We start from the raw sequence: 18,894 nt of genomic DNA on the forward strand, positions 1-18,894 counted from the left end.
TGAGGAAATAACAAGAGTAGAAACCTTGGTTGAGCTCTGCCGGGGGAACAAGCTCGATGGCAGCCGCTTGGAGGAGGGCCTGGATCGCCATTCGAATGAGATGGGTCATCATAACTTGTCCAAACCTTTTTTTAAAACCCTGCTAACTGCTTTCACCACATTCTCTGGCAACAAATTCAACAGTTGATTATATGTTAAGTGAAGAAATATGCTCTCTAATTTGTTTTAAAATGTACTACGTAGTTTGTTATACCACTTACCAGAAACTGATCCGTGGTGGTTTACAATGCCATTAAAAGTAAATAGGTCAGGAAAAGAATGCCAATTTATAGATAGGACAGGTAACACAGTCACTCAAAAGAGAATAAATAAAAAGCCAGGGATGGGGGTAAAAGAAATATAAAAAGGCTGACAAGCAGACTGCCTTTCAGTCTTACAAACTACTAGTTCAAAAGTCAGGAATTTATGGAACCATAGGCCAATTCATAAAAATGTGTTTTTAAACAGGATTTGAAATTTTTAAAATTAGGTTTTTGATCTAATATAGTTCGGTAGATCGTGCCACAACCTTGGGGATAAACAGAAAAATTCTGAAGATTGTGTGCTTTCAAAGTGGACTTTCTTTAATGTTACATCTTGTTAAAGACTTCTCATGTTTTTGAGCTGGGTGATTGGCTGTGGGACCCCTGGCATCCTTAGTGGTTTCCAATTTCTACTGCTTAGACATGCAGTGGATGATATTGTGGGATGAAGCGGGGTGGAAGGGAGGGGTGGGCAGGGGAAGGGAGGATTTTGGAGAGAATGTCAGGGGAAGTTGAGGGGAATTGGTAGGGTGGTATGGAAGGAGGAATCATCCAGAAAGTGGGATTTAGAGTGGTGGCTGGGCATTCTGAGTCTCTAGTATGATATTAAGAGGATGCTGAGTACTTTGACTGGTGACCACCATAAGCGCATCTAACTGTCAGATTGCGACCTGGAATGTGGGCAATGTGACCTCACCAGTGATATGAGCTAAAATCTTGACTGCCCTGAACTGCAGAGGAGTGGATGTGGCATGTCTCCAGGAGACCAGACTCACAGAAGCTTAGCACCAAAAACTCAGGCATCTCTGGGTAGGGGATGTGTTTTATGCCTTGTCTGGGGGACGCCAGGGTGTGTCTGTGTGTGCCCATTCTCATCAGAAAAACATTGTTTACTCTGCCTAGGTGGCCTTTAAAGATGAACATGGGAGGTATCTTCTCCTGAAGGTACATGGCAGAGACATCTATATCTTGGTGGCATATGGCCCTACACCATTTGATAGATCCTGTTACCCCCAACGATCAAACGTTTATTCCCTTAAAATGAAGCTGACCTAGTGATAGTAGGAGATACGAATCTGGTCATGCATCTTGAAGAGGCCAGCATGTCTGCAACAGGCTTGCAAGGCTGGGGACCCCCAGAAACAGGTGTTCTTTCCTCTTTTGGGAATGCCTTGGGGGTAGTGGACACCTGGCATCTCCTTCACCTCGGGGAACAAGACTACACTCATGACTCCCAGGCACATGGTACTCTGTCTTAGCTTGATTACATATTTATGAAGCAAGGCTTGTTTGCATTGGTTCACTCAGCAGAAGTTGATCCTGAAATGATATCTGATCATTCAGTTGTGTGGATAGACTTGGAAGTGCCTAGATGTCACCGGGCTTCCCAGGGGTGGTGCTTTCCTGTATATCTGGCCAAGAGCTCTGATTTTTTTAAGCATGTGCAGGACTGGTGGGTGGTTCTCTCACCACTAATACGCAACATCCAACCTATTTTGGGATACTGTGAAAGCAGTATTGCAGGGGGACAACATCTCCTACACTAGTGCGTGGAAGAAAAAGTTGGCAGCCAGTATAGTACACTTGGAGGGTTAGTTGCGACAAGTGAAATGGGCCTATATACGAACGAAATCTTGGGAGGCCAAAGACACCCTAGGATCTACCCAGATAGCATTGAACTCACTAATCTATGAGCAAACCACCCGTAGTTTGATCTACCAGAAATATACATTTTTCAAATATGGTAATCGGGTGGGTAGGCATTTGGCTAGAATAATTAAGTGCTGGGTCTCGAGCTGAACCTGCCTTGAAGGATGCTTCAGGAATGCTAATCACGCATAGCGATAAGATCACAGATATATTTCACGCATACTTCGAAACCCTCTATGCTGATGTTGGGGCAGGGAGCAAGCAAATCTCTTGACTAGGGCTGCCCCTGGGATGGATGGCATACAGGGACAAATCTTGGGTCCTCTTTAGGACTATTTTCAGGTGGTAGTGACGAAGGGAACTTTTCTTCTTCATGATAATGTGACCCTTATTTCTCTTATCCCCTGGAGAAAGCAAATTCCTAAAGACTCATTTAGTTCATTTTTTTTTTAATTTATTTGTTGCATTTGTATCCCACATTTTCCCACCTATTTGTAGGCCCAATATAGCTTACATAATACCATAGAGGCAATCGCCATTTCCTGTAGTGAAACAAATACAGACAGTTGTAGTAGACGAATAAGGTTCATGTGCTATAGGAACATTGGGGAATCGTAGAGGGGAAGTTGCATAGAGTCTGTTGTGAGCTTTGGTTTCATTGTGTTGTGAGGTTTAGGCACTTAGGTTGGGTTGGATGGGTATGCCTTTTTGAACAGGTTGGTTTTTAGTGCTTTCCGGAAGTTCAGGTGGTCGTACATGGTTTTCACGGCTTTTGGTAATGCGTTCCACATTTGTGTGCTTATATAGGAGAAGCTGGATCCGTAGGTTGATTTGTATTTGAGTCCTTTGCAGCTTGGGTAGTGGAGGTTGAGGTATGTTCGTGTTGATCTGATTGTGTTTCTTATTGGTAGGTCTAAGAGGTCTGTCATGTATCCTGGGGCTGTGCCATAGATGATTTTGTGGACCAAGGTGCAGATTTTGAAAGGGATACGTTCTTTGATTGGTAGCCAGTGTGGTTTTTCTCTATGTAGTTTGGCGCTTTCGAATCATGCTTTGCCAAATATAAGCCTGGATGCTGTATTTTGAGTGGTCTGAAGTTTCTTTATGAGTTCTTCTTTGCATCCCACATAGATTCCATTGCAGTAATCTGCATGGCTTAGTACCATTGATTGTATCATGCTGTGAAATGTTTCCCTCGGGAAGAAAGGTTTCACGCGTTTGAGTTTCCACATTGCGTTGAACATTTTCTTAGTTGTAGATTTAACTTGGCTCTCAAGTGTAAGGTTTAGGTCGATAGTGACGCCGAGGATTTTCAGGCTGTCTGCAATAGGGAGGGTGTGGTCTGGAGTGTTTATACTTGTGGGTTTGTACGTGTTGTATTGGGATGAGAGGATGAGGCAATGTGTTTTATCTGTGTTGAGTTTTAGTTGAAATGCGCTTGTCCATGAGTCCATGACGTTTAGACTGAGTTCGATTTCGGTGGTGATTTCTGGCAGGTCATTTTTGTATGGTATATATATTGTGACGTCATCTGCAAAGATGAATGGGTTGAGGCCATTACTGGATAAGGACTTGGCTAGTGGTGTCATCATTAGGTTGAAAGGGTCGGTGATAGTGGTGATCCTTGAGGTACTCCGCAGTCGGCTTTCCACGGTGAAGAAATGTTTGAGTTTGATTTCACTTGGTATGTTCTGGTGGTTAGGACACCCTTGATCCAACTAAGTATGTTTCCATCAATACCGAAGTGGTCTAGGACTTAACTTGGACAATAAACGTCTGGCTAAACGTTTGGCTGATCGGCTTGCAGTTTATTTGCCTATGCTAGTGAGTGAAGCGCAGATGGGATTTGTGAGGGGCTCATCAGTCAGTACAGAATGTACAGAAAATCTTTACAGCTATGTCCCATTGTAAGGCCCTGAGGATTCCATCATTGGCTGTAAGCTTAGATGCAGAGAAAGTCTTTGATAATGTGCGCTTGGAGCATTTGTTTGAGGTATTGACCAGGGTAGGCATAAACGGGGGGGGGGGGGGGGGGGGGGGGGGGGTTGCTGCAATTCAGGCACTCTGTAAGAATCCTGAAGCCCAGATCCTGGTCAATGGAGTCCAGATGTGGACCTTTTCCATTCAGCGAGGCACTCACCAAGGATTGCCCCTATCACCGTTATTATTTTTTCTTTGCTGGGAGCTGCTGTTGAGGCGGATTAACGTTGACCTTATGATTCCAGGGGTGTAGATTTTCACCAAAGAAATCAAAGCATTGGCTTTTACAGATGACGTGATTGTGATGTTAACCACTCCTCAGCTAGCCTTGGAACGTCTTTTAGCACTTATCTCTGAACATATCTCAGGATTTACTCTCAACATCAAAACTGGTGGCCCTTCCTGTTTTCCCAGGTGTGCAGACCTCTTGAGTGGGGACCTTTCCATTGACTTGGGAGGAGCAGATCCTAAAATATCTGGGGGGGGGGGGGGTGAATCTGCTATCTGATCTCTCTGCCTTGTACTCCATGAACGTTCAGAGTCTTTTGGAAGATTTTCAGAATACTTTTGACAAAGTTCCTCATGAGAGACTCCTGAGAAAATCTGAAAGTCATGGGATAGGAGGCAATAGGAACTGGTTATTGGAGAGAAAACAGAGGGTAGGGTTAAATGTTCATTTCTCTCAATGGAGGAGGGTGAACAGTAGAGTGCCGCAGGGATCAATACTGGGACCGGTGCTATTTAATATATTTATAAATGATATGGAAATCAGAATGAAGAGTGAGGTGATTAAATTTGCAGATGATACCAAACTATTCAAGGTTGCTAAAACACGTATGGATTGTGAAAAATTGCAGGAATACCTTAGGAAATTGGAAGACTGGGTATCCAAATAGCAGATGAAATTTAATGTAGACAAATGCAAAGTAATGTACATTGGAAAGAATGATCTGAATCATAGTTACCTGATGCTAGGGTTCCCCTTGGGGGTTAGCACCCAAGAAAAATATCTAGGTGTTGTTGTAGATAATACACTGAAATCTTCTGCTCAGTGTGTGGCAGCGGCCAAAAAAAGCAAAAAGGATGCTAGGAATTATTAGGAAATGAATAGTAAATAAGACCAATAATACTATAATGCTTCTGTATCGGTCCATGATGCGACCTCATCTTGAGTATTGTGTTCAGTTCTGGTTGCAGTATCTCAAAAAAGATATAGTGGAATTAGAAAAGATTCAAAGAGCAACCAAAATGATAAAGGGGATGGAATGCCTCTCATATGAGGAAAGGCTAAAGAGGATAGGGCTTTTCAGCTTGGAAAAGAAATGGATGAGGGGAGATATGGTTGAGGTTTACAAAATCCTGAGTGGTGTAGAATGAGTAGAAGTGAATCAATTTTCTCTTCCAAAAGTACAAAAACTAGGGACACTCAAGTTACAAGGTAATATTTTTAAAACAAATAGGAGGAAATATTTTTCCCTCACTGAATAGTTAAGCTCTGGAACTCTTTGCCGGAGGATGTAGTATCTGGTTTAAAAAAAAAAGCTTTGGACATGTTCCTGGAGAAAAAGTCCATAGTCTGCTATTGAGACAGACATGGGGAAGCTACTAGTTGCCCTGGGATTGGTAGCATGGAATGCCGCCACTTTTTGGGTTTCTGCCAAGTACTTGTGACCTGGCTTGGCCACTGTTGAAAAAAGGATATTGGGCTAGACGGACCATTAGCCATACTTGGTCTGAGCAAGTATGGCTATTCTTATGTTCTAAGTACAGATGTGAGCCGCTTACACTCTATCAGGCATATCTTTCTATTCAATATATGATGTTACTGCCAAAGTGGCTCTAAATGGACAAAGAGGTCGAGGAGTGGTATTGTATGTGAAAAACAATAGCAGAGCGGCAGAACTGAGGGGAACCTGGGGAAAGGAAGAAGCTATATGGATTGTCCTGGAAAGAGAAGATGGAACCTGTATCCACATGGGTGTTATCTAAAGACCTCCAGCACACATGGAGAAGCTGGACAAGGATCTGATAAAAGATATTCAAAAGCTTGGTATGAAAGGGGAGGTGCTATTGTTAAGAGATTTCAACTTGCCTGATGTGGATTGGAACATCCTGCCAGCTGAATCAGAAAGAAGTAGAGAGATTGTGGATATCTGTCAAAGTGCCTTGCTCAGACAAATAGTGATGGAACCCATGAGGGAAGGGTCAATACTGGATCTAGTGCTCACAAATGAAGGAAGTGTTTCCAATGTCTGTGTGGGTGCACACCTATTTAATAGTGATCATCACAAGATATGGTTTGATATAACAGCAAAAACGATGTGAGGACATACAAACTCCAAGTACTGGATTTCAGACATACTGATTTTGGTAAAATGAGGGAATACCTGAAGAAGGAATTGATGGCATGGGTAGGCATGGATGAAGTGAAAGCGCAGTGGTCCAAACTGAAAATTGCTATAAATATGGCAACTGATTTTTACACAAGAAAAGTAAACAAAAACAAGAGAAGGAGGAAGCCTATATGGTTCTCTAAACAAGTGGCTGAAAAAATAAAGGCAAAAGAGCGTCATTCAAAAAATACAGAAGAATGCAACAAGAGGATCACAGACAAGATTATCGGATTAAACTCAAAGAAGCGAAGAGAGAAATACGGCTAGCAAAAGTGTGGGAGGAAGAAAACATGGCTAAAGATATTGAGAGGTAACAAGACCTTTTCAGATATATTGGGGAAAGGAGAAGGAATTGGTAGACTGAGAATGGCTATGTGGAGAGTGATGAGGATAAAGTGAACGTGATAAACAAATATTTTTCATCGGTGTTCACGGAAGAAAATCATGGCGAAGGCTTTTACGGGTTGTTTGCTGAGGGTGTATCTGGGAATGGAGAGGATATTGTGCCATTCACAGAAGAAAGCTGCTGAGGGAATATCTGGAAATGGAGAGGATATTGTGCCATTCATAGAAGAAAGCATTTATAAACAGCTTGAGAAACTGAAAGTGGACAAAGCTATGGGGCCAGATGGGATACATCCCAGGATATTGAGGGAGCACAGAGAAGTCCTTGCGGGACAGGGAAGAAGTGGGAAACTACAGGCCAGTAAGCCTCAAGTAAGTGATAGGAAAAATAATGGACTCACTTTTGAAGGAAAGTATACTTAACTTCCTAAAAGCCAACAAGTTACAGGATCCGAGGCAACATGGCTTCACCAAAGGAAAATCCTGCCAAATGAATCTTACTGACTTCTTTGAATGGATGATCAAAGAATTGGATGAAAGACGCGCTGTAGATGTAATCTACTTGGATTTCAACAAAGCCTTTGATAATGTCCTTCACAGAAGACTCATGAATAAGCTGAGAGGACTGAACTTAGGACCCAAAGTGCTGAACTGGATTCGAAAGTGGTTGATCAACATGCAGCAGAGAGTAGTAAATGGAATCCGCTCAGAGGCAAAGAAGGTGAATGGTGGAGTGCCTCAGGGGTCGGTGCTGGGGCCAATTTTGTTTAATATATTTATGAGAGACATTGCTGAAGGGTTAGAAGGAAAAGTTTGCCTTTTTGCCAATGACACAAAGATAGCCAATAGAGTGGATACCCTGGAGGGAGTAGAAACCATGAGAAGGGATCTCCAAATGTTACAATGGTCAAGGGTCTGGCAGTTAAAATTTAATACAAACAAAAAATGGGAAAATAAACTTTCACTGTTGACAATCCCATAAACCAATAAAATCTGTTGTATAAAAGCCCAGATGCTCCCAGTTCTGTGAATCCAAAAAATTGAACAAAGGAAACCTCAAACCTCCAAGTACAGAAATTCAAGGTGAATAGTTAACCAACTACTGTACCAGGAGTCCATTCCTATCATTGGTTCCATTTCTAAGGGAAAAAGAGAATCCATGCAAAAAAAACCCCTCATATGAGAGAAAAATAATTGATTCCCAAAAAATCCCCCAGTTCAAAACTATCACAGAATACCAGAATGTGCTTCTCTAAATAAACTACAGTTCTACAATTTATCAAAACTCAACCAAAAAGAAAATTATGGATTCACAGAACTGGGAGCGTGTGGGCTTTTATACAACAAACTTTATTGGTTTATAGCATTGTCAACAGTTAAAATTGAATGCCAAGAAGTACAGATTGATGCATTTGGAATGCAGAAATCTAAAAAAAAAAAAAAAGTGTAGCAGATAGGAGGGGAGAGATTGGTAAGTTCAGCTCAGGAGAGGGACCTTGGGGTGATGGTGTCTGAGGATCTGAAGGTGATGAAACACTGTGACAAGGCTGTGGCTGTGACCAGAAGGATGCTAGGCTGCAGAGAGGGCTATAACCAGTAGAAGAAAGGATGTGTCGATGCCGCTCTAAAATCGTTCCATTCCCTTTATCACATTCTGCATGCCAGTAGTCCTTTGTCAGAAGGGATTTTTAAAGTGTACCCATTGTTGTACACTAGCCAGAAGGTGTGGCACTCGCTTTGCCACCACCATAGCTTTTTGGCAGAGGCGATACCCTATTTATCTATTTGTGATAATCCAGCCTTTGTTCTGGACCATGGAGACAATGTCTTCTCTGGGGCTTCAAAGAGGCTCAAATATGTTCTACATGTGGTCAGCAAGGAGGGCAAAATGAAGCATTTTCCGGATGTACAAGAGTTTTCATTGGTACCCACCCACTACTCTGCTTATATAGAGTTACACCACTGTGTTTCAACATTGCTGCGGACTAATTTAACTGAAGATATTCAAAAGACAATTGCTAAGGCTTTCAACAGTTGGTGCCCTTAACTTTTCACCATCAATATTTAAAAGAAACCATATGGATTTAAAAGACACTGATCGGAGGTCATGTGACGCGATGCTTGAGGGACGACACTGAGCTGAGTTCCTCTGAGCCTCCTGACTCTTCCCCGTTGTTTTAAACAACTGCAAGAGGCATTTGGCTTCAATATTTGAGATCCACCAGGTGTTGGAACATACTTGCAACAGTTTGGGCTGTTTATCTTCCCAACCATGACAGCGAGAGCGGCGCACAAAGAGAAGACCCGAGGGAAGATCTCGGAGGACAAAATGGCAGCGTCCTCAAGCACAGCAGGCCCATCAGTTTCTTCAGCGTGGGTAACGGAGATTACATCCAAAATGACGACAGTCATAGAAGAGCTTTTAGAGAGGCGTTTTACCCCTATTGACTCTAAACTGGGGCGCATGCAGGCTCAGCTAGAAGAACTATCAAGGGAATGCACGGCATTTCAAATGAGAACGGCTGAGGTGGAAGACAGGGTCAAAAATTGTGGAGGAAACGCAGAGCACATAGGTGCCCCATATAAGAGGCTTGGGGAGGCTATCCTGCTTATAATCGAAAGAGAAAAACGCCTATATTGTGACCCAAATCGGGAGATAGACGTTTATCTCCCAAAAACGAATAAAGCGGTATAATCGAAAGCCGAATTTGGATGTTTTCAACTGCACTCCGTCGCGGATGCGGACAAAGTTGATGGGGGCGTGTCGAAGGCGTGGTGAAGGCGGAACTGGGGCGTGGTTATCTGCCGATCAGAGATGGGCGTCTTTCGCCGATAATGGAAAAGAAATATGCGTTTTTAGCGAGAATTTAGGGCACTTTTCCTGGACCCTGTTTTTCCACGAATAAGGCCCCAAAAAGTGCCCTAAATGACCAGATGACCACTGGAGGGAATCGGGGATGACCTCCCCTGACTCCCCCAGTGGTCACGAACCCCCTCCCACCACAAAATATGCCGTTTCACAACTTTTTATTTTCACCCTCAAATGTCATACCCACCTCCCTGGCAGCAGTATGCAGGTCACTGGAGCAGTGGACTTCAGGCAGGTGGACCCAGGCTCATCCCCCCCCCCTACCTGTTACACTTGTGCTGGTAAATGGGAGCCCTCCAAACCGCCCCCCAAACCCACTGTACCCACGTGTAGGTGCCCCCCTTCACCCCTTAGGGCTATAGTAATGGTGTAGACTTGTGGGCAGTGGGTTTTGAGGGGGATTTTGGGGGCTCAACACCCAAGGGAAGGGTGCTATGCACCTGGGAGCTGTTTTACCTTTTTTTTTTTTTTTTGTAAAAGTGCCCCCTAGGGTGCCCGGTTGGTGTCCTGGCATGTGAGGTGGACCGGTGCAGTACGAATCCTGGCCCCTCCCACAAATAAATGTCTTGGAGTTATTCGTTTTTGAGCTGGGCGTTTTCGGTTTCCATTATCGCTGAAAAACAAAAACGCCCAGCTCAAAAAAAGATAAACGTCCATGTTTTTTCGAAAATACGATTCGGTCCGCCCCTTCACGGACCCGTTCTCGGAGATAAACGCCCATGGAGATAGGCGTTTCTGTTCGATTATGCCCCTCTATGCCTCCCCAGCCAAGCTGTGACCTTTCCCGCCTGCCTCCTCCTCACATGTAGCAAAATTGTATTTTCCCCCATTGCTCACCCTCCTCTGAGCCCATCCTCAGCTCCCCGACAGCCCTCCATCCTTTCCGTGCCTGCCGTGGCCACCCAGCGTTTAAACCTTTTTATTTTAAGTTGCAGCGACGGCTCACCTCCACCCTTTCCCTAGTTTCCGCTCAATGTCCCGCCTTCCTCTGATGAGGTATTTCCTGTTTCTGCGAGGGCGGAACACTGAGCGAGAAGGGAAAGGCTGTAGGTGAGCCGTCGCTGCTACTTAAAATAAAAAGTTTTAAACACTGGGCGGCCTTGGCAGGAACGGAGAGGAGTGCTGTTGGGAAGCTGAGCGTGGATAGGTGGGGCTGGGGCAAATCACTGGACATCAATGGAAGGGGAGGATAATAGGAGGCAAAGGAGAATCAGACATGGAGGGGAGGGCAAGGGAGAGAGGAGAGTTGCTGGACATGGATAGATGGAGGGGGAGGGAAGACTGGAAGGAGATGCACATGGATGGAGGGGATGGAAGAGAGGAGAAATCTGGACTTGGAGTGGAGGGCAGGGAAGAGAGGAGAAATGTTGGACAGAAATGGAGGGAAGGAAAGACAAAGGAAGGAGATGCACATGGATGGAAGGGAAGGGAGAGAGGAGAAATGCTGGACATGGATGGAGGGAAGGGAAGTAAATGCACATGGATGGAGGGGAGGGAGGGAGGAGAAATGCTGGTATGGACTACATGGGAGCCATTTTTGATTAACCTTGCCACAAGGGGCTCACAGTTGTTTTTTTAGACTTTTAGTATTCCCCCTTTTTGAAATGGTTTTGTAATTTGATATAGTCCCTCACAGAAGACTCATGAATAAGCTGAGAGGGCTGAACTTATGACCCAAAGTGGTGAACTGGATAGTAAACTGGTTGACCAACAGCTGGCAGAGGGTGGTGGTAAATGGAATGCACTTGGAGGAAAGAAAGGTGAGTAATGGAGTGCTTCAGGGGTTGATGCTGGGGCCAATTCAGTTTAATATATTTGTAAGAGACATTACTGAAGGATTGGAAGTAAAAGTTTTAATTTTTGCGGATAACACGAAGATAGCCAATAGAGTGGAAGGAGTAGAAACCATGAGAAGGGATCTCCAAACGTTAGAAGAATGGTCAAGGTTCTGGCCGTTAAAATTTAATTTGAAAATCCAACTAATCTTAAACACACATGGTAATACTTTGAAAGAGAAGATATCTATTCACACACTCTAACACTCTAATTATACAACAAGATATCTGTGTGAACTGTAGTTAAAATGTAACGCCAAGAAGTGCAGAGTGATGCACTTGGGGTGCAGAAATCCAAAAGAGATACCAGATAGGAGGGGAGAGATTGGTAAGCTCAGCTCAGGAGAGGGACCTTGTGGTGATGGTGTCCGAGGATTTGAAGGTGACAAAACAGTGCGACAAGGCAGTGGCCATGGCCAGAAGAATGCCAGCCTGCAGAGAGAGGAGTATAACAAGTAGAAGAAAGGAGGTGTTAATGCCCCTCTACAAATCATTGGTGAGGCCCCACTTAGAGTATTGTGTTCAGTTTTGGAGGCTGTATCTTACTAAGGACGTAAAAAGACTTGAAGTGGTTCAAAGAAAAGCGACAAAAATGGTATGGAATTTGATTTTGCTCTGGAGAGTTGGAGGGAGTTTTCCAGATACTTACCCGCTGGGGGTTAGTGTCTGGTATTGATGTTGACAGTTGAAAGCTTTTTTTTCCCTTTCTGAGGAAGACATTCGAAACTCAGCTAGAGTTAAAGGGAAAATGATTGAGATGGCGTGAGAATGAAGAGCACGAATGGGATATTGATGAGATTTTAAATCACATGCACGGGCAGGCTGGGTCCCTAAGGGAAATGACTTTTTTTTTAATATATATTCTTTTTCACTATTTATGTGTGTGGTATGTGAGATTACATTAGTCATAGCAAACTGCCTGCGAATTACCATCGGATATTGTTAGGAATGAAGTGTGTTCGCATTTATTAATAGTTGTGGTGCTATAAGAACTATTGTTTATAAAAAAAATTTAAAAAAGATATATATAGTTGATTTAATTGCAATCTGTACCACATGGGGCTGATATATTGGTAATTGAAAGTTGCATTATAATCAGCAGATGCAGGTGTGTGCGCATACACTTTAAGGAGGCGGAACACAAATTGTGCTATGATGGTTCCATCTACAACACTACCACATGCTTTCCTTGGGGACGCTATGGGTGTAATAGATATGGACGGAGCACAATTTAGAAATTTAAAAAGTACACAATATTGGTATATTGATTGTTTTAAATATAAAGGGTAATATTGTTTGAATTATACCTAAGGATTATTATTTTATGGAATTTGATTTGCAAGATGTATGAGGAGAGACTTACTGACCTGAACATGTATACCCTGGAGTAAAGAAGAAAGAGGGGTGATAAGATACAGACATTCAAATATTTGAAAGATATTAATCCTCAAACAAACCTTTGCCAGAGGCATGAAGGCGCTAGAACTAGAGGACATCAATTGAGGTTGAAAGGGGGCAGACTCAGGAATAATGTCAGGCAATATTTTATCATGGAGAGGGTGGTAAATACCTGGAATGCACTCCAAGTAGAAGTGATGGAGATAAAAACTGCAATGGAATTCAAAACTGCGTGGATAAACAAAGGAATCCTTTTTACAAGGAATGGATCCAAAGAAGTTTAGTGGACATTAGGAAGCAACACCAAGTAATTGGGAAGCAAAGCTACTACTGGAAAACCTTTATGGTCTGTGCTCTGATCGTGGCTGAACAGATTCAGCTTCAAAGGTTGGAGAACAAGGACAGTGCTGGGCAGACTTCTATGGTCTATGCCCTGAAAATGGCAAGGACAAATCAAGACCAGGTATACATATGAAGTATTACATACCATATGTAATGAGTTTATCTTGTTGGGCAGACTGGATGGCCCATACAGGTCTTTATCTGCCGTCATTGACTATATTACTATGGTGGGGGGTGCTGGAGATGAATTGTGTCTTGAATTTCTTGCCTGATCTGCTGTTTACATTTTTATATACTCTAATAAAATGATTTAAACAAAACATAGCATCTAGGCAGGGAAATCACATAATCAATGTATATATTCTATGATGGATTTTTTTGTATTTGTTATATATATGTTAGCTTGTTATCTGCTTTGATCTTTGGAAATAGTACGTTATGATGTTCTTTATTTATTTCAATTATTAATAAGTAAACAATTTATAATAGCACTCCATCGTTCCATGGTGTGGATACACCTTGACTATTGAATGCAATTCTCATTGCTACATGTCAAAATAGATATAGTGGAATTAGAAAATGTACAGAAAAGTGACCAAAATGATAAAAGGTATGAAACAACTCTCCTATGAGGAAAGGCTAAAGAGTTTGGGGCCTTTTGGCTTGGGCTTCTTTGCATTTAGCATGTGGTAAATCCATTAGTGCTTAGTAAAAGGAGCCCTGTGAATTTTCAAAGTATCCACCCCACCCCCCCCCCCAACATTAACACAGGCCTTCAGTCGTTTTGGGAAGTTCTTAACAGCCTTGTCAATCGGTCCCTGTGGAAGGCTTCCCCAGATCATCTGTCGACACCTAGCCTATGATTGCCATTCTGATCCAAAAATGCTTTTAAAAAGAAATTATCTGTAAATCATCATATTACCAAATACAAATTACTCAAATTAATTTTATTATTTACAAAAGTCTACATCACTGTGACATCATTAACTGTAAGCTAGTACCCCATTTTGTTTTTCAAATAATGGTAGTTTTACAATTAAACATTTTTGAACGTGTGAAAAACGCTAGGTGGTCACGCTAAAAAGTTTGTAACTTCACCGTGTTTAAAGATAATCTCATTCCACTCAGCATATAAATGTAGATAGTAACAACAAATCAAGCTGTACAATTTTACACTGAAATTCCAAGTGGTTGCTGAGAAAACAGCAAAAACCTGTAACAGATTACTTTTTTTTTTTTTTGCCTCACTCTTTAGCTGTAGAAGGGAAAGTCTGAAGGGACCCACAAGTGGAAGATTTTATCACCTCATATACAAATTTGTTTTTACTATTAGAAGTAACAGGTTTATTTTCTTTTTCCTAACTCCATGACTCAGTTGTGTACAGAGGATAACAGAGAGGGGGTCAGGAGAATATACCCATCCTATATAATAAAAAGCTCCCTCAACGTTCTGAAGCTGACTCCGTGGCTTCAGTGAAGGGTTTGTAACATCCGAAGCTCAGGCTCCATCTCTGTCTGCTCCGCCCTCGCGTCAAAACGTGATGACGTCGAGGGCGGGTAATGAGTTATACAGGCATTAAAGAATCACGCTCGCGCCACTCACGTGCACACAGGCACGCGCCTTAAACTACACTCACATGCAAACACCAAGCGCGCTTGTGTCTCGCTGCTCAAAAACCCACCAAACCACTCCCGTGCCCACAACAAGCGACCATCTGTCTGCTCCGCCCTCATGTCAAAACGTGATGACGTCGAGGGCGGGTAATGAATTATACCAGCATTAAAGAATCACGCTCGCCCAACTCTCGTGAACACAGGCGCGCGCCTTCAACTCCACTCTCGTGACAACACCAAGCGCGCCTGTGTCTCGCTGCAAAAAAAGCACAAATTGAGTCCCGTGCCCACAACAAGCGTGCCTGCGCACCGGCTACGATCAATGTGTCAATCTGCTCACACACAGCATCAGCTGTCATTTTAACACAGACAGGCTCGCGCACAGCACCAGCTGTCAATATAAAACCACAGTGCTGCTGAAAAATGGACGGGATTATTTCAAAACACGAAACGTTGATCCTGGTGAGTGCTCAGACTCTCCCACACAGACGCTGCTACGTTCTCTCCCCCCCCCCCCCCCCCACAAATCATACACAAACCTCTGACAGCCTCCCCACACACACACACCTCCACCGACATCATACAGAGAATATCCAGAGGAAAATCAGCATGTTTCTGTATGACACACACGACATACATTCCTTCAACCCCCACCCCTTCCCACAAGCATCATACAAAAACAGTGCCATGGAGAATCACACATACACACTACCCCCAACCACCCCCACAACAGCAAACACAAACTCTGCCACGGTGTCTCTCACTTACACCCACACCCCCCCCCCCAAAAAAAAAAAATTACATACACATGCTCTACCCTCGAAAATCAGCATCTCTCACTCACACCCACAAACACAACCAAACTCCACCCCCCAACCCACACAACAACATACACACACTCTGCCATGGAGAGACAGCATCTCTCTCTCTCACACTCACACATACACACAATCCCCCCCCCCTTCATACACAAACTCTAACAAGGACATTCAACATCTATCTATCTCACTCACACCCACAGCCCCCCCCCCCACCAAAAAAAACACATACATTGATACAGGACAACACTACGCTCCCCCCCTCCCCCCCAAGAATGGGTACGCAGATTAGTCATGCAACTCAAACAATCAAAAAAAAACCAACAAAAAACAAGGCAAACTCCCCTCCCCCCCAACTTCCAAAACGGGGCTAAAGAAAGGGATGTAAAAAACAAAATTAACAAAAAAAAAAAACTGAACATGCACATAATACAACAATGTAAATTATTCATTACCATGACAACACAAGTATCCAAAAAATCAATTTCAAAACATAAATTGCTGAAAGAAAATACCTTCCTAGCGCCCGTTTCATTGGTCACAGAAACGGGCCTTTCTTACTAGTATTTAATAAGTGGGCCACTGATTTTCAAAGCCTCTGTACCCAGTTAAATTAGGAAAATTACCCACCCTCAACTCAGTTAAAATTATGTGTGCTTTTCCCAAATTCCAAGGTTGTATCCTGGGGCATGCTCAGATTACAGAGTGTTATTTTCCCACAAAATTTAACTCCCACAAACAGCAGGTGTGGGTGACAGAACATACAATCTACTTCAGCACTATTCAAAGAAGCACACATATACCAAAAAGGTCATATGTCAAATGATGCCACTGCTTTGCACCAGAAAATACGTTCTTAAATTTTTCAGATATGAAAACCCCAGAAAATATTGGAGTGACTCACCTGCATTTACAGTCTGGAAGTGAAGACAAGTCATCAGAAGGATAAAGTAGAGAAGAGAGAAGAGATCTCTTCTCCAAGATGTTTCAAGAAAATTCATCTCTAGGACCTCTGAAAATAATACAATCATATTACCTACAATACAGTGAAATTAAGTTACACTGACATCAAGACAAGTTGAGGCTCAGGGACTGAATGTTCCAGCAGGACACTTCACTGGCTCCCTATCCATTTCTGTATTCAATTCAAATTTCTCCTATAACCTATAAGTGCATTGACTCTGCCGCTCCCCGGTACCTCTCCATTTTTGTCTCTCCCTACATCCCCCCTCGAGTACTCCGTTCTGTAGATAAATCTCTCCTAGCTGTCCATTTCTCCTGTACTGCTAATTCAAGACTCCGTTCCTTTTATCTCGCTGCACCTCACGCCTGGAATGGACTTCCTGAGCCTGTACGTCTAGCCCCGTCTTTAGCCGTTTTCAAGTCCAAACTCAAAACCCACCTCTTTACCACTGCTTTTGACTCCTAACTCACTTGCCCTGTCCTTTATCCTCACCTCTTTATTTCCTTACCCTTAATTGTTCTGTTTACCTGTCTTATCTAGATTGTAAGCTCTTTGAGCAGGGACTGTCTTTTGTATATGGTGTACAGCGCTGCGTATGCCTTGTAGCGTTATAGAAATAATAAATAGTAGTAGGACATCTCCAATTGTGTGTGCATGTATGGGGGGGGGGATCTCAATCCTAGAATAGAGCAGGGCTTACTGATATAGTGTTACAGAGCATGAATGGGAGAGTTGCTGCAATTGCCAGCCTTGATCTAGGCCTGTGCCTTACATCACCCCACAGGTGCAACAACGCTTCTTCTGTAAGTCTGTAGCATGGGGCCTTTCAGCAATTGTGCATTTGACAGACCTTGTGATGCCCTCTCCCTTGCATGGGTTTTTATAGTGACAGGAAGCTTGTGTCAGAAAAGGTGGGACATTGCAGGGCCTGTTAGTGCACAAGTGCTGGAAAAGTCTGCGCTGAAAACTACTTAGAGAAGAAGCAGTGTTCCAGCTACAGGGCTAAGTAAGGTACAGTGGTAGAAATAAGAGGGCACATGAGAAGGGAGGATCCGGGCAAGGGTAATGCAGGAGGGGAAGACACCATTTCTAATGAACCATTCCCTCCCCCACACCACCCCGCTTTTGCTTATAGGTGCCCATAACTGAAATCCAACCATGTATCTTCAGTACCTGAATGGTGTGGTCAAATGTTCAAATGTTTTACTCTGGGCATACCTGGTTTTATAAAATGAGGTTTATGTTAGATTTGATGATGGAAATTTACTTTTGAAAATGTTTGTGAAAATAATAACACAGTCCTGCAGCATCACCATCTCCCTTCTAGCCTATATTTAAAGGAAGCGCCCTGTAGGGTTACAGGTACATGTTTTCTTGCCGATATGTTCTGAAAGTTGTTTGGAGAGATAACAGTCTCTTCACCCTACACACTGTCTCATATCCCACACTCAGTACACACTCAGTCACTCTAAGTGGTAAAACTCCCCTCACTCCCCTTCTGTAACTCTACTGAGAAGTTCAGGGGAGGGCAGCGAGGTTTACCAGAACAATTGGAGGTGTTTAGAGAGATTATTCTACCTCATGTTCAGTCTTCTCAGAATAGTCTCTCTGCAGTCTCAGGAAGTGCAGATCCACAAGATATGTTGAATATCCGACTCCTCTCCTTCATAATGAAGAAGTTCTGACATGTAAAACAGGAAACATGTTAGTAAACATTTAGATGGACAAATTAACAAAACATTATGAATACAAGGATGTCGGACACTGTTTTTCCTAAGTTTTACAGCATAAACATAATTTTTTTCACTTTAAACCTGCTTCTCTTCCTTCTCTATCTGAAAGCGAAAGTAAATGCTTGTGGTTTGTACTTCAACCTTGCTGTAAACTTATGCAGGTGTGGCTCTATAATCAGACCAACTGACACATAAGTCTCAGGTAGCAGCTTCCAAGGAGTGGCAAATACCAGAAAAATAGAATTTGAATTGACCACAGCAGGAGAGCCTGCTGTCAGGCCAGTCTGCTGCCCAGTAGGTACTTATCCCCTAGCTGACTCAGTGTGCCCTCCCAGTCAGGGTTGCCAGGTGGAAAATTTTTTTCCAGCCCGCTGGAGCCCAAAAAACAGCCCAAAAACCGCCCAAACACAAACCCCGCCCCTGACACCCCCACCCCCGCGTCATCAACCCCGCCCCCCGCCGTAATCAACCCCGCCCCCCGCCGTCACCGGCCCCGCCTCTCACGTCATCGGCCCCGCCTCCCCGTCATCGGCCCCGCTCTCACGTTCATCGGCCCCGCCTCACCCGTCATCGGCCCCGCCTCTCACGTCATCGGCCCCGCTCCCGTCATCGGCCCCAGCCTCCCCCGTCATCGGCCCCGCCTCCACGTCA

At 43.5% G+C, this 18,894-nt stretch overlaps 1 protein-coding gene across 7 annotated transcripts in view; it reads right to left on the minus strand.

Annotated features, from left to right (window-relative positions):
- The window catches only part of LOC115466340 (butyrophilin subfamily 1 member A1-like), a 331,994-nt gene extending 313,659 nt beyond the window's left edge, over positions 1 to 18,335 (minus strand). For all 7 annotated transcript variants that reach the window (XM_030197528.1, XM_030197527.1, XM_030197526.1 and 4 more), the window contains exons 1-2: positions 18,089 to 18,335; positions 16,451 to 16,558 (exon numbers count right to left, since the gene is read on the minus strand). In XM_030197528.1, coding sequence (XP_030053388.1) covers positions 16,451 to 16,547 — 97 coding nt within the window. In that variant the 5' untranslated portion in view covers positions 16,548 to 16,558; positions 18,089 to 18,335. The remainder of the gene's footprint in view (positions 1 to 16,450; positions 16,559 to 18,088) is intronic.
- Positions 18,336 to 18,894: the final 559 nt, after the last annotated feature.

The sequence above is a fragment of the Microcaecilia unicolor genome, chromosome 3 (genome assembly GCF_901765095.1).
Source record: "Microcaecilia unicolor chromosome 3, aMicUni1.1, whole genome shotgun sequence".
In the NCBI taxonomy this organism is placed as follows: Eukaryota; Metazoa; Chordata; class Amphibia; order Gymnophiona; family Siphonopidae; genus Microcaecilia; species Microcaecilia unicolor.